The sequence below is a fragment of the Microchirus variegatus genome, assembly GCF_963457635.1.
Source record: "Microchirus variegatus genome assembly, chromosome: 6".
Classification (NCBI taxonomy): Eukaryota; Metazoa; Chordata; class Actinopteri; order Pleuronectiformes; family Soleidae; genus Microchirus; species Microchirus variegatus.
In genome coordinates, this window is record NC_139807.1 from 6,532,052 (window position 1) to 6,548,907 (window position 16,856).

At 41.6% G+C, this 16,856-nt stretch overlaps 1 protein-coding gene across 1 annotated transcript in view; it reads right to left on the reverse strand.

Moving 5' to 3' along the window:
• The window catches only part of slit3 (slit homolog 3), a gene marked incomplete at both ends in the record, with an annotated part of 258,540 nt that extends 244,504 nt beyond the window's left edge, over window positions 1-14,036 (reverse strand). Inside the window, one exon of the mRNA XM_083891564.1 lies at window positions 13,846-14,036. Within this exon, the coding sequence (XP_083747690.1) occupies window positions 13,846-14,036 (191 nt within the window). The remainder of the gene's footprint in view (window positions 1-13,845) is intronic.
• Between the last annotated feature and the right edge of the window lie 2,820 nt (window positions 14,037-16,856).

Consider the following 16,856-nt stretch of genomic DNA (forward strand, 5'->3'; position numbering starts at 1 on the left):
TTCTTTTTCAGCGTCTCCCCTTCTCTCGATCTCTCATGTCTTATCTTTCACTGTTTCACAGTTGACTAAACTGTTTTTCTTTGCCTTCCTCCGTTTTTCTCTCTTTGTGTAATCTCTCCGCTTTTATCTCAATCTTTCGCTCTTTTATGGTCGGCCGTGTTTTTTTTCCCCATACCCTAATCTCTCCGTCCTTATCTCCATCTTTCTCTTGTTCGCAGTGGAAACTTGTGCACTCACCAGGGGAACCGCTCTGTATGCAGTCAAACAAACAGTGAGGATACAGGGCCAGGTGGAGAGTGCAGTGACATCATCCTGTCGAAAAAAAATCACTGCATCATATCTCAGACAGTCAGAGGCACTGCCAAGGAAAAATGAAATGTGATGTGGAATTAAATTATAAGTAGAAGCCGATCATTTTACTGTTGTCTGAAAGTAAAATGTACATTTTTGTGACACGCTCCATATGGTAAACTTAGAGTAAGTCATAAAGTTATGTATAACTCTCTGATAAAATATAAAACAATAGTCATATATGGTAGCTGGTATCACTCTGGCTTGCTTATTGGACTCTACATGAGCTTTTAAAACAGCAGGTCAATGACGGAGATAAGGTGTTGATTAAGATTCTCATAATCTTACACCTGCAGGAATATAAATTTAAAGGATGAGTTAAGTGTAGATCAGTGTTTCCCATCCCTGGTCCTCAGGGAACACTGCCCTGCCATGTTTTAGATGTTGCCCTGCTCCAAAAACACCTGATTCAGATGAAACATAAATGTTTTTAACAAAAGTTGAAACATTCAATTTTTATTATTTTTTTAGAGAAAAGTAAAAAAATATATATATTTTAATTGACAAAAATTGAAACATAAATTTTTTTGAAAATATTTTTTTTTAAGCGACAAAATTTAAAACCCACATTTTTTTTTAAAAATTGACAAAAGTTTACTCTTTTTTTCTTTAAAAAAATTTAATCTAACATTAAAAAAAAAAAAAATACAGCATTACAAAAATTAAAACATAATTGTTAGATTTTTTTCCATAAGTTGAAACATTTTTTTTTAATTGTCAAAAGTTGAAACATTATTATTATTATTATAATTATTATTATTTAAGTTGAAATATAACATTTAAAAAAAATAATTTTTTTTAGATTTTTTTATTTTTTTTAAACAAAAGTTGAAACATTGAATTATTGGAAAAAAACAGGGCAACATCTAAAACATGGCAGGGCATTGTTCCCTGAGGACCAGGGTTGGGAAACACTGGTATAGATGACTCCTCAGCATTAAAGAAACGAGACATAAGTTGAAATACAGAACTCAGTATATTGACATATTGAATGTTGAGTGATCGTGCATTGGAATGAGGACAGATGCAATCAGGCCTCAAAGAGAAGTTCAGATGAAAGTCACTGTATTGGAAGACAACGTAGAGCGACTACAAAGAAGTTAAACTTCAAATGTACAATATATAATCACCATATTTTCCTCATCGTATGATGATTAAACATTTAGAGCCAACAAACTCAACAAGCCTGATTGAAGACGCAATGCAAAAATTAGGACTGCTGCACAGCGTTTGAACAATGTAAAGTAAGCAGGGCGGGCTCTGCATATGCATCTGGAGAGCTGAAGCTCGGAGATCCACTCCACCCAGCAGTAAAGCTCAAGTTAGCTTTAAATTTAACCGACCAGCTGCGGGGGCAGAAAACGAAACAAGAGGCTTTCGCACATAAAGGCTTAACGACTGTTTGTTTCCATTACGGGCCGATGATAAGGTGTGCATGTGTGTGTGTTTGCGAGAAGTGGATAAGACAAGAATGCAAACAGCAGGTGCTCGGGGGGGAATTAATATAGCATACAGCATGCACACACAAAAGGCACAGACCAGTGAAACCAGCGAACCCTATATGTCTGTCTGTCTGGCTGTCTCGAGCCAACCAACCATTATTGCTTAGGCACACAGAAAATGTAAAAAGGTATGTAAGAGGTGGGGTGACTCACTTATAGCAAGGGCTGGGTCATATGGTTAAAGTCTACTTGACATGGCTGTATAACAATTCATGACCGAGTATGCACTGAACCTTTGTGAAATTGATATTTAAGAAAATTATATAGTGATTATATGTTGTGTTTGGATTACTGGTTGCCTATGTCACAACAACTGAGATAAAACAATTCCTATCCCATGGCCTCTCCCAACTCTATGGGACGGACCACATTTTCCACATCCACATGTGCACAGAGGTCCACTAGAGTCCACATGATGCCGACCCTACGCAGATTACCACGAGTCTGCAGAAACCATACGCTCCGACTGCACGTGCTGCACGAAGAAAGTACGTAACCAAGGAAGTTTGCTTCAGGTTATACGAGGAAATCCACTGTTACCAAAACATGTACGACTCTAAGTAAAGAAGGACATAGAAGTGAAGTTTGAACCCCTGGTGAGAAATCGCAGCTACTTAAACTTAACAAGGTGAGTACGAGAAAACATGCACGCAACACAGGCCCACAAATGCAGAAATGTCAAAACTATGGTTAACCATAGGGAGTTAAGGGACACAAAACTTTCTTTTGGCAAGTGAAGTTACGGCCTTTCTCTATTCTTTGTCCCCATTGTGCACATATTAGCGTCTGTCAAGGTTTTTACACTTTCTTGACCTTTGGCGTCTTTTTCCTGTATCTGGGGGCCAACAACAAAGAAACAGCGAGTAAGTATCGCAAACTGCTTCCTCTCTTTGTTCTGCCTCGGTCTATCCGTCTCTGACACCGAGACATTTCCTCTTTTTTCACTTTTGCTCTCGCTTTATCAGCCGCTGCGTCCTTATCTCTCCATCCCTCCGTCCCTTTTCCCCCCTTTCATCCTCCGCTGCTCCGCACAGAACGCTTCGTTTCCGAATGTGTTCATTTCCTGCGCTAATCTCCTGTTATTTTTCCACAACGCTCTTGTACCTCTTCACTCTTCACTCATTCCCTGCCTTCTTGCTCTCCACTCCGAGAGATAGGTATGCTCAATTTCGCTCTCGAAATCTCCCAGTTACGCAAAGGAATCCTAATTGGCTTCTTCCTTTTCCTCTGCTCTCCGTGACAGTGTCGGGCCAGCAGAGGCGGGAGGGAGGGAGGGAGGGAGGGGGCAGTCAGGCGGGCATCGGGAAATTCAAAAATAGCCTTCTGTTCTCCCTCGTTTACAGTAATTGTAATCTCGAAAATGAGGTGCGAATAAAACAGTGACAAAGAAATCACGAAAACATGAAACAAGAGTTAAAACTGAACCCAAATGCAAACAAGGTTCTGCCGCAGTTTCATGAGGGACATCAGTCTCATCACAGTCTGTGATGTTGATAATTATTACGTCCCGTCTCAGATTCACGAAGCTGCTTTAATGAGGTAATCACATACATGATCAGTTGGTATAGTCCAAAGATGATTTGTGCATCCCGTATAATGTTTCCTCCGTTTTGGGTCGAGGAAATGGGGTGCAATAAACCTTTTATATTAAATACATCTCAATTCTAAGCAAAAAGGCAGAAAGAAAAAAGCATCGACTCTCATTTTGTCCATAATGGTGCGGCCCTAACACGAGTTAGACCAACATTTATTGTAAAAATGTCGGCAACTTGAAAATAACTCGGCATCGGGGGGAGAAATTTATGCTCCTACTAAAGCTTTACGAATCTGCCTCATAAACCAACGGAGACAGAAAAGGGAAAGAGAGTGAAAGCAAAGGGGATACAAATGAAGTGGACTTTCTGGTGAACTTCAAGTACACACTGTGTTTATAATACACTACCACACACACACACACACACGCTCTCACACACACACGTCTTTTAATATCCGTGTGGTCACAGATCTGACAAAAAACGGTTTAAGCACCAATGTCACTTTCGGAGAAAAACTGCTGGTGAGTTCTGCTATATTTCTATAGCAACAACTGGGGTTGCTATAGGAACCAAAATCCAACTGCTGGATGGCGGCATGTTTCTGGTATTGAAATTACTGCGAGGAACTCATTTTACGAGGAGAAACATTGACCGAAACAAAAAGTGCTGTACAAAAGATCAAATGTCACACGAACGCTATACAATCGAAAGATGTAAATATGGAAAGTGTTCAAAAAGAATGACACCGTCTCTGTTTACATGTCATATATTATTGTCCACATGAGTTTACAAGAGTGTACAGGTTTTGGAAAATTAGGCGGAGGGGGTCGGTTGTGGAACATTCGTCCCCCCTGTGCGATCGTTTACCGCTGTTTTGACTTTCTGTCACAGTGATGCTAATGGATGGTGAACGCTCCTCTATTACAGAAGTGCTCTCTGGGATACACAGCAATCATCACCGAGAGACTTTGGTCCTTCACACACACACACACACACACACACACACACACACACACACACACACACACACACTCAGTTAAAGGCCGGTTACACATGAGAACAGGCAAATAAAGACACAAACAAAAGGTCAAGGGAAGAACTTAATGACCCTCCTGGAATCCACTTGTTTTGCTTCATTTCTCTCGTCACCTGTGACATCAACTGTTCCCTTGTTTAGACCGACTCATGTTGCAAAAGACCTCTCTGGAATCATTTAGCACATTAAAGAAGAGGTTTTTTTTAAAAGAGACGCTTCTTCTCGAGCATCTCGGGTTAGATGACCCTGCAACCGCGGACGTCAAGCATGTTGCACTGCCTCAAATACACCGTTTTCGTGTTAACACATCAACTCGCAACTACATCTTTCCACAATAAAAGTCACTCTGTTTTCTCTCAATTTGCCAAGTCTGACGAAACTTTCCGAGCACAACGTCGCACATAATCGCCCGCCAATGGGCGTCTCCGCATCAATACCGGGACGACTGGGAAGCGTAAAATGCTCCCGAACTACCGTAGTATGTTACACAAATCGGATAAATATTGATAGCTGTATAGTCGCTGAAGGTTCTCAGTCATCCAGGTCATAATGATCTTCAGTCGTTAGCTGTGGGCGACTGGATTTGCTTGAGTTGAGTTGCTATTCAACTCAACTCTGGTTTCATACCATCCTCGGTCACATGCCTGATGAGCTAATGAGCTTATGAAGTTCATCAAGTGACCCTTCTGAGGAAGACCACAGGAAGTGACCGACAGGATGTCACGGTAATCTAAGAACATAAGCTCAGCTGTATAGTTTGTACATTATCCTTATAGATAATTTGGTATTGACTGATGAGAACCTGGTTCAACACTCGTTTCTGATCCAAATGCCCAAGTAGAATTCACGTTTCCTGACAAAAAAAACAAGGGAGTTTGGAAAACAAAGGTCTGGTTCATGTGATTTGTGGTTTATTGCCACTGCAACCAAGACAGTGACCCCTCTGTTGAAGACTTGTAGGCTATGCAAACATCCTGACATTTGACATTCAATATTCTAACCAGCCTGCGTTCCTTGGTGAAAATCTCCCTCAATACAGATAAGGTACTGACCCATTCTAGAATGCTACAAGGAACATACGAGTAGGAGGATTTCTCTCCCAAAAATAGAGATGAAAGCAAGAAGAACAGGAGCAGACATTGACAAAGGAAACATTTGAAATATTTTCCCTGCAACCGGCTGAAGGACACTTATTTTCACTTCATGAAGGAAAATCCTCTTCGCAATACAGGACCTTCAATTCAATCTGTACTTTACTTCTTGTATTCTCAATGTGGATTAATCTCAATCTGTCTACCTTGATTGAATTTTGTTTAAATCTGATGGAGATCAAGTGTCCCCCTCTTTATCATCTGTATCTTGGTCTGTCACGATGTGTATCGCTGGCCTTCGCAGTCTCTATTCAGTGTTAATGCCACTCAGCCTCAGGAAAGTCAAGGCTTGGTGTTACTTTTAACCACGCAGACTCGACCACATTAGGGAGACGCCTGCGAGCATAGCTTAACTGAAAATTGGACCGAAAAGGGACAATTATGGTGTAAGTCACACTTTCGTACTGTACACACGTAACGCATGCCACATGCACAAAAATAAACACAAGTATATATATATAGAATTCTCAAATATAGAGGAAGGGTACGCATTGAAACACCCGGAGAAAAGTCCCAGCAGTGGGGATATAATCTGTTGCTTTGGTGACAGTGGTTTAACAACACAGTGGCACAGCTTGTTAACATCAAAACGACTCTAAGCACAAACAAAGAGCGCAGTTTTAGTCTGACACACACACTGAAATCAGCTCTGATGGCTTCTGTTTGAGCAAAGAGTCAAAGAAGGTCATCCATGACTTGGGATTCCACCTAAAGTCATCATAGTGCACTGTGAGCGTATGTGTATACGAGTATGTTATGTACATTCTGTGCATTTAAACTGTTTATATGTTTGTTCAGGATGTAAATATACCTTTTTTTTTCCCGCATACGTGTGCTCCTGAGCTATCTTTGCAACGACTTGTTTTTAGACCTTTGAGGTTGGAGATATTTCTGCAGAGCTTTGGCTGGTCCTCACTTCTTCAAAGGCTCGTTTGAGGGTTAAAAAGTTAATTTTAGTCACATGCAAACCGGGGTCTTATTTTAGCAGTTTCGCTTGTCAAATTATCATTCCTATCTGTAATCACAACAGTCCGACATAAGGGAAAAACAAAGTCTAAAGCAGAAGACAATCACGCGGGTCTTCAACTCTCCCTCAGGTTATCAAAACTTACTTTGAAGAGGAAGCGAAGGCAAACCGTGAAATAATCACCCAAAGTGTTCGCTGCAAACATCCATCACGGTTAAGAGACTATTTCAGTGGAGCAACTTTGACCTGCCATACTTTGAGGAGCGATAATCTCAGACAGCAACACTTAAAGGTGCCATACGTAAGAATGTGGCCAAAAACGGTTACTACATTCAAATTCAAAATACAGAGGTCTTTTAGGTTTTGTTTCCTGACGAAACTGGCAACCCCTGGTTGCTCTGCAGCTGAGACTCTACGCACTTCAACGATTGGTAGACGGCGGTAGGTGGCGCCACATGCCAAAACATGATTTTAAAACATAAACATGATTTGCAGTCTGCAAAATATTTTTTTTAATGCAAATATTTTGGCTGCACTGTTGTTGTTGGTGAGTTCAGTTTGTTATATGAACATTATTCCTGAGTCTCTGTGAATAAGTTATGGCCAAAAACAGAAGCAACGGCCACAACTTCAACAGTAAAACAACATTTATGCATTATGACAGTCAGAGTCGGCAATTAGCGTATGTGTACATTTATGCATGTGCAATTGTATGCCAGTGATTATGTGCACCTCCTACTCTCTGCATTTGTTTGTGTGTTGTGTGTTATGTTGCATTCAGCTTACTTTCACTTCCCATAAGGGCAGTGCCCAGCGTCAGTGCCAGCTGGCTGCTCCTTTGGCAGCCTGAAAGTCATTATATGAAAAGGTCAACTGCCCACGCAGTGAAGAAGCATGATGAAGAGAACATTCACCCACTGACCTAGAGCTGGAGCCTAAATATTAACGTACCCTACATCTGTGCCATTTGGCACGTCCTCATAACCGTAGAAGAGCACGAACCTGTTGCCGCAAAGGTGACGACAGGTGTGACACACGGATGCCGTCTGAGCAGAGCGAGCTTATATTGTGGTTTCAACTCGGTAGTTTGGACGCGTCTATCACAGCAATGACATCCAGCTGCTCCTCGCATGTATTACATCATCAACACTTGAACCGCTAAAGAGTAAAGAACACTTTTCAATGAATGGTGGCTTTTATTCAGCAGTTGCTCAAGTCTGAAGCGTTCCTCAAAGACGTGTACTAACAAAGCGCAGAACAAAAATGTGGCTAATCAGGCTTAGTTAGGAGAACTTCATTGAAAAGTTCAACACAGTGTTGTCATGTATCTTTAACTACTCTGCTGTGGTGACCAGTCAAATTAGGGTCAGCCCACTCTACACACGTCCAGACTTGGATTTCTGATGCAGTACTATTGTAAATCCAGTCTGATTTATAACTACACGTTTCAGAATGACTTGTGAACAACATCTTTACGAGTTCAAATCGCACAGGCCCTGATTGGAGCCCGTATAACCCAACAGAATATTATTTGTAATGCCTTCAGGCAAACGCTCAGACCGCAACTCGAAGCAAGTCGGGGCCAAAACTGAAGCAAACACAAGAGTTCTTTCGGTGATTACGGATTCATTCCTGATCCAGTTAAATGACTCTGAATGGAGAGGGAACGTGAACTGTGTCGGCCCAAATTAGAACCACACATGCACAGAAATGTGCCCTTCTTCAGGAACATTTAGGCCTAGGTAGATATGGTCAAGATGATCGAGGACACTGCATTGAACTCAGATAAATGTAGACTGTTCCTTCCTGGTGCAGTTTAGCTTCAAACGTCTGCAAGTTTTTTGTCTCTATGTGAGCAGCTGGCATCTGTAACGTTGCATTAGTGCCTTCTTCTCATCTTTCCTTTGCCTCTTCTCGCTTCCTTCTTCACTTGACTTAACCCCGAAAACACTACGTACCACCAATTCATGACTAACGCAAACCTCAACCTGACCTCAGAGATGATGTTTTGCCTTATTAAAGCCAGACTCTGGTGCCCAAGAAACGACATTACAAGGTCAATGTTTACACCTGAAAAAGTCTCAAAGAAGGAACACACACATATATATATACAGTATATGCGCCTACACCAGTCCCACTATGGAATGCTATTTCATAGCTGAGGGTGTGGTGGTTACAGCATCAAATAACCAATCAACACCACACTCTGATATGAGCCAGAAGCAGATGCACACCCACACACACACACACAGTGGCATGATCCCACAGTTGTGCGCACCATGGGTTGGCAAACTGAGGGGAAATTAAAAGTCTATCCTGAAGAGATGTTGGCACACTAAACGAGTGTGTGTTTAAGGGGGAGGTGGAGGCGAGACTGAGCGGCGAAGAGATGTAAAGAGAAGGTGGAGGTATGAGAACAGAGACAGAAACAACATTGGAGGAAAGATGAAAAGTTTGAGAGGGAGAAAAAAGAAAGAGAGGGAGAAAAAAGTCAGATGAGGCTAGGGAAAGTAGAGAAGGTGTTGCTCATAAAAAAAAAAAAAAAACACTTGCCAAACGTGGCATTAGTGAGGGAACACACAAAAAAATAGGCTGTTAAAATCAGAATTAATCTGCATAAAGTTGGCTCTGGAAGTTCCACTTCCAGCAATGAACTCATTCAACCGCAAACGCGGACGACGTCAATACAAGCGCACTGCGTTTGACATGCCCCACACACGTCGTCTCCGGTGTCGGAGTATGAAGATGTGATCATGCAGATGTTTTTATAGCCCCCTAGCAAAAAAAATTCAAATGTATAAAATCAAAACACATACATACATAAACACCATAAACTCAAACGTTTCCCGATTGCAGCCCCGAAGGCCCCTATACTTGACTCAAAATTCAATTTCGCCCAGACGTTATATAAGCAGCTGAGGCTACAGTTTGGAAATCCACAGTTGAGTTTGTGTCTGTGTGTGCATTCCCTGTAGGGCAGGTGTGAATTGGACTCGGGAGAGAGAGAGAGAGAAAAGCCAGCACGGTTTCTCCAATTCATTTCAGTCAGCCTCGTTAAGTCTGTTAAGCCTCCCCCCCCAAAGCCCTCCACTCAAATTAGATGCAAATGAGGTCTCAAGTGGTTTCCCAAGGAGGGCATTACAGAATTGACTGGCCTGAGGTAATCTGCAAGGCCGTCTGCATGAGTGTCCGTGTGTGTGTGTGTGTGTGTGTGTGTGTGTGTGTGTGTGTGTGTGTGTGTGTGTGTGTGTGTGTGTGTGTGTGTGTGTGTGTGTGTGTGTGTGTGTGCACTTGCACTTGTATTTGCTACCTCTGTCGGACCTGTTCTGGCATAAAGACCAGGACCAGTTGTCCACATGAGGACCAAAGTCAATTCTGATGAACTGGTTGAGTTTAGGGCTAACATTTGATTTGGGTTAGTACTTAACAGATTGTAGTTCAGGATAATGCTTTGTAACACAGTGCAAATTAATGAAAGTGAATGCAGGGTCCTAAGAAGAATAGCTGCGCAAATCCCGTGTGTGTGTGTGTGATGAGCGAGGGGTTGAGGCCACCACTGTTTTTCTCTCGTTAACCTTTCCAAATGCTCTGTTTATAATAGCGAAAGGAAATGGGGCTTTCAGGGAGTTCCATTCTGTGCTTATGACAGGTGGACTCTGGCTCTGGATATCAAACTCACCCTTCACGTCCAAATGTAACAGAAGCGAGTTATAATCCTGCGTGTCATAAAGAGAGTAAGTAGGAACTGCCTCTAAAGTTTAAATGACCATGTTTAACGCTTCACAGTGCCAGTTATTTTCCAGTTTTCCCTTCATATAAGCAGCAATGGAAACATCCACACGTGAGCTTTTACAGGGTTGTGTATTAGTGCATCTTAGCATTGTTTAAAGGTGCCATATGTAAGAATGTGGCCAAAAACGGTTACTACACTCAAATTCAAAATACAGAGGTCTTTTAGGTTATGTTTTCTCTGCCATTGTAGCTCAGACGTACTGCAACTGACAACCCGTGGTTGCTCGGCAGCTGAGACTCTACTGACTGCAATGATTGGTAGACGGCGGTAGGTGGCGCCACATGCCAAAACATGATTTCAAAACATAAATGTGATTTGCAGTCTGCAAAATATTTTTTTCAATGTGAATATTTTGGCTTGACTGTTGTTGTTGGTGAGTTCAGTTTGTTATATAAACATTATTCCTGAGTCTCTGTGACATATTAGGAGGATTTTACGATCTGTTGCTTTAGATTTATTACAAAATGCACCTTTAATGAACTTTATTTCATCGCTGTACCCAAATATCACCATGACCCTGTGTCGTGTACTTGCTCACTGAACAGTGATTCTCTACATTTGGTTTCAGTCCCCTCCACAGAGTCTGAACGACTTTGATTCGGTACATGTGGCTCGAGACTGATAAAGGAAGCAGCGGAGTAGTAGCCCCCGAAAAAAAGATTTTCCACTCAAGATAATGTGAAAGACTTTGTCCTTTACTCAAAACAGCATGTCTTTAAGTTTTCGTTGCACTTGCATTCTAGCGTGGTGAGACAACTGTATCTGTTCGCCTCTATGGGATTTCTCCTCGTGTAATTGTTTGAACATTTCTATGAAAAAAAAAAAAGAGAAAAGGAGTGAGCTTTGAAAGAAAAACCTCCAATATTTCCTCATGAGACACATCTACACAACAAAATACTGGAAAAGAAACGCAAGTTAGATCATCGGCTAAAAGACGTCAGTTGCAGGACACAAAGCTAAACAACAACCAAACTCAAGTGGTACCAAGGTTTAAGAATATTTAAGACTCTCTACAGGCTTTTTTATTGACTTCCCCTTCACTAGAACTCACTGGAACACATTCAGTCTGAAAGCTGCAGACTTTTCAGAGCCATCTTTCAAACCTTCAAGGTGCGAGCATTCTATCCAAAACTTGGGAGTCCTCGTATTCTTTTAAGCCCGTGTGCAGTTTAAGGCCAAACTGATGCATACCAGCCTTCAGCCAATTACCGCAGCGTTGCGACATCGCGTTGCCTTTGAACGTTACGTGCGTCCCCCGCTGCCAGGAAACTTCTGAACTAACAGATACAGCGAATCGAAATAGATTTGCGACTCTAATTTTGATGTCGACTGCCAGCTTTCGTTTGGCGCAAAACAGCCACAAGTTATGCCCCCGACGCCGACAATGTCATAACAAATGTCGGATTAACCTTTCGCTTCGGCGGTGACGTAAAAAGCTGATGAGCTTGTGAATGTTTTAATGTGTAATTTAGCAGCGTTACACCGCTCTCCATGTGTGTGTGTTTATGATTACACTAATCCTTTATGGAGTACTACAACAAGGAAACGTGCCATATTACAACAATATAGTCTCTAAAATAAGTATAAAGACAAACCTACACACGAGAAAGAGTTATGAAACCTCAGACATCAGCAGGACCTTTTTGGACACGCTACTCTGATGCAACGTTTGTTTGTTTTTTTTACTCACACAGAAACAAACTTGGCACCCTGGTTGCTAGAATCTGCCGTCCACATGCGTTTTTTTTTTTTTATTCCAGCCATCAAACCCCAATCCCTCCTCGTGGTAATAACGCTCATGTCTCTTTTCCTAAAAAGTTTCCCCATCTGCCATAACCTTTAGAACTGGAATCTCATCCATTTTAATGTCTCCCATCGCAGACTCCCTAAAATATATCTGCCGAGAGAAAGAGACATGAAAGCAGAGGAAGAGAACGAGGGAGGAAAAGAAAGCAACTCTTGGCCAAAGTCGCAGCTGAAACACTGATCTGGATAAATCAGGGAAACATAAACACATAGTTTTGAGACCGAAGGCAGTGGGAGGGGGCACTACTACCCCAAATATTCCACTCAGGGGACCCCGGAGAGAAGCAGGGGACCCCCCCCCCTTATCCCACCTCACCATCTCAGCCAGCTCTAATTATTTATTTTTCTTGGGTGTAAATGCCTTGTGGGGATTGCTACGTAAAAGCCAACAGGTCCTGGGAGGTCACGGCAGCCCGGTGGGATAGAAGAAGTACGGTGTTTTGTTGTTCACACTTATAATACGCAAAAAAACAGACGCAAAAACCACAGATATAAACAAATGAGAGAGTAAAAATCCATATACAGGTGCAAATCATGCGTCTATAAGCCAGCAGTACCCCCCACATTCACACACACACACACAAATAAAAAACCCCACTTCTCTGTGCAGAACCACTGATTGTGTTTGTTGTCTCAGGGCTGGGTCTGTTGTTGATCCCCCGCGGGGCTTTTGGCCACTACGTTATCATGCATAATCACTTCCATACCTTAACAGCATAGGTGTGTGTTTGTGACTGTGTGTGTGTGTGTGTGGCTACAGGGATGTATACATGTCAAGATTATAGGCTAGAAGTGGCAGCAGCATCTGTCACGTCTGCCTCTGCCTTAGGAATAAATATAATGAAATATAAACTGACATCAGGGTCAGAAAACATTAAAGTTCGTCACTGAGAGTTTAGTTAAACTTTTGGAACATGTGAAACAACATGAGTATATATATAAAAAAAAGATTTAAGGACCCTGCTACTTCTTCTCACCTTTCATTGCGATCCATTTAAAAGCTTTAATAGTCAAGTACGCTTTGCTTTGGGGCTGTTTTTCTTCACTGCCTATATTCATTTGGTTCACTGGTAGAATTTCAGGGGCTCGTTCTTCTGCAGCCTCTTGGCTTTCAGACACAAAGTGATGTTGCATGGAAGCTACTCTGTGTTTCGTATTCAGATAAAAGTAGAATACATGCATTATTTTGGTTTTGAAAGCCTTTACCCACATAGATTTATGGACTGGTGCATGTCTAGATTGGACTGGATCTTGTCATGCAAATTAAAAACTCTGATCAAAGTTTTTCCCGAACATAAAATGACCCATTTAGTGCAAAATCTGCAAAAGTACATCTGATTTTAAATGCATTTTTCAACTAAATTACGCAAATAGGAGCCCAATGGCATTCATCCACCAAAGAAAACATGGTAATGCTCGAGCAGCAGGTGAATCCAATTATTTTAAAACATGTTTAAAAGTCAGGTGAGTGTTTAAAGTTTGTGATGATAATCGATCACATCCAATAATCTCCTTAACATCAAATAATATGTTGATTGAAAATGCATAAACATAAAAATGTAACTTTTAGACATAGTTTGATAAAGCGTGTCCAATCAGTGACGAATTCACTAATCCCGTTGTAATCAGTCCATGAATTAGAAGTTCTCTATACATTTAAACTACTGCGCAAAAGGTCCTTGATGAAGCTGAAATCACACTTACAGACGCTCGGCATTCCTCGGTATTCCTTTAGGCACAGTCTTCAAACCCAGACCCTGGCAGTCCACATGAGAGCCGGAGCAGCTGCACTTGTGCGGGCATCCATTCACCGAGGCGACGCACACCAGCAGCGCGAACACCAGAGCCCAAAGCCGGCAGAGCGCAGCCCGCTTCTCCGGTCCTGTCGGAGGCATGATATCCACTAAAATAACTCCCAAAACTGAGGTTAATTGAATATCCGTGTGCGGAACGATGTTAGGATCCCCGGAAAAAAGGTCAAGAGAGGTCGTTGTAGAGATTTTAAAAAAAGAAGAAGAAAGTGATGGAAGGCACAAAAAAAAGTGATGAAGTTCAACAAAGTTTCTCTCAGGAGACTCGAGCAGTCAAAAGCTGCTTAAAACGCCAACTTCCATTGAAGAAAAAGGGAATAAAATGAGAATTTGGACGTGACACTTTGCAAGGACAGCGTTTTCTGTTTAAAACATCTATCCGTGCGTCACGGAGCTGGATGCGTAAAAGTCAAACGTTGCCCCCCATTCACAAGAAGTTATCCGCCTGACTCGTGAAGTTTTCCAAGGTGAAAACGCTCAGCTGGGGTGTGAACCTCTTTCCTGGGAACATCCCCATCCGCTGCCGGGGGAGACTGAGAAAAGCGAGAGTTTTCACGGGAGTTTTAATTAGAAATGAAAAAGTTGAGAGAGCAGAGGCGCAACTCAGACTGGTGCGCCAGGAGGTTGTGAGAGAGGCAGATTTAGGTTCCCCCCTCCAAAAAAAACCTCCCTCTGTCTCTCTCTCTCCTTCCTTCCCTCTCTCTCTCTCTCTCTGTGTTGATGTCACCAGAAAAGTGAGCAAGCGAGCTTCACAAACTTTCACTTGTCTCTCATCTTCCTTTGCAGAAACACTTTTTTTCTGTATAAACTCAGCCACTTTCCCACACATGAGAATATAAAACCTCTCAGCCCAGTCCAGATCCAGCAGTGTTCATGTATGTTTTAGCCAATTTCCCGCAGCAGCTCTTCCTCTATTTTATCATGGCTCATTCATCATGTTAATGATCTTTATGATGATACACTTTCTTTTAAGCCAAGACCCCTTTTTTTGTATGAGCCATTTTCTCCGGCTGCACCAATGCATCATCCTCGGGGAGTCTGTGTGTTGATTAATGCTCTAAGAGGCAGCAGATGACACCAAAATGCTGTCTGATCAATCAGTCTACCTCGTTTCATCAACACAGGGAGAAAGAAGAGAGAGACACTAGTTGTGTTCTTGTGGCAAAAGCCATCAAGTAGAAAATGGATGGAAGTTACACAGCAAAGCTTTTAAAACAAAAACCTTAAGACATTAACCTCCAGACTGAAGTGAGAAAGCACATATGTAATGCACTCTTTTAGAGTCATTGCTCATTGAGATTTCTAAGTGTTTCCTCTGGTTTAGACCTAAGTGAAAAAGGCTGCAGATCCTCAGCATGCTCTCCCACAGCACATAATGTTGCATTGTCACGGCTGCCCTCTATTGGTCAACATGAGAACTAACAGAGTAGAGACTCAGCATTTTTTGCCTGTCAATTCCCCCCACTTTTCAATAATAAATGAGTTAATTCGATTCATTCAAGGGGGGGTATTTTTTTTCATGCATTTTTAAAAAAAAAAAAATTTGAATAGATTCCTCTACCAGCCAGCAGCACATCAGTTTGTCTAATGAACAGTGGGAAGATTATAAATATTGTAATATCTTATTTCCAGACCGAGTAATTCACTGTCGTTGTGGGACTCGACAATTAATTAAAAACTGGTTCTACTGTCGTGTGGAAAAGAGCCAGACACAGACATTTGGCCAGCTAGTTGTTTATAAGCATTTAATGGAATGTTTATGAAATTGTGTCCCCCTTATCTTTTGTCGCAATATGTGTTAATGGTTTGTTTTTGTGCGTTTATTCACGTCTGTGGTACAACAGTGTTGTCCGTGCTGCCTGATCACACACATCATCATTACAGAGGAGGAGGAGAAATCACAACAATACGACTGATGTCAATATTATTGCGGTAAAATCCGACTAGAGGTGTTTGTAGAGTTTAAAGGTGCATTATGTAATAAATCTTATTGGCCATAAAATCCTCCTAATATGTCACAGAGACTCAGGAATAATGTTCATATAACAAACAAACATATAACAACAACAACAGTACAGCCAAAATATTTGCATTAAAAAAAATATTTTGCAGACTGCAAATCATGTTTATGTTTTGAAATCATGTTTTGGCATGTGGCGCCACCTACCGCCGGCTACCAATCACTGCAGTCAGTAGAGTCTCAGCTGCCGAGCAACCACGGGTTGCCAGTTACGTCAGAAAACGAAACCTTAAAGACCTCGGTATTTTTAATTTGAATATAGTAACCGTTTTTGGCCACATTCTTACATATGGCACCTTTAAATTTCTTTCCCTTTGTTAAACACAATGACAGTGTCTAATTCAACCACCAAGTGCAGATGTGTATCCTGTGTATAAAGACTTTACATTTTCCAATATTCCTTTAAGACATTAGCCATTCAACACATCCAATTTTTTTATATTATCGTTTCTTTCTCTCTTCTTTTTCACGGGAAGTTCCCTGTTTGGCTTCAATAAGTTAATTTACTATTTAAGGAAGAGAAGAAAATCGAGATGCTTGGAAACTATTTTCATTTGGATGGCAGCAGCAGCAGCAGCAGCAGCAGCAGCAGCAGCAGCAAAAGCAACACAGCCTTTTTTTTATTTTTTTCCCAGACGCTAACTCCTCTTGGGAAAACTGCCATGTGCCCAATGTCATACAGGGAATTTAAATCCCTCCAGAGTTTCATTGGTCTATAGGTTTCCTCCTCACTGGCTGTGTGAGAAGGCTGTTAAGCCCAAGCGTCTCTGAGGAGGAAACCTATTTCTGCACCTGTATACTTATTTTTTTGTATTAGCATTAGTATTGGCTTTAAGCCTTTTGTACTAGCAGGAAAATATAGGTCATTGATAACAACGCGTCTG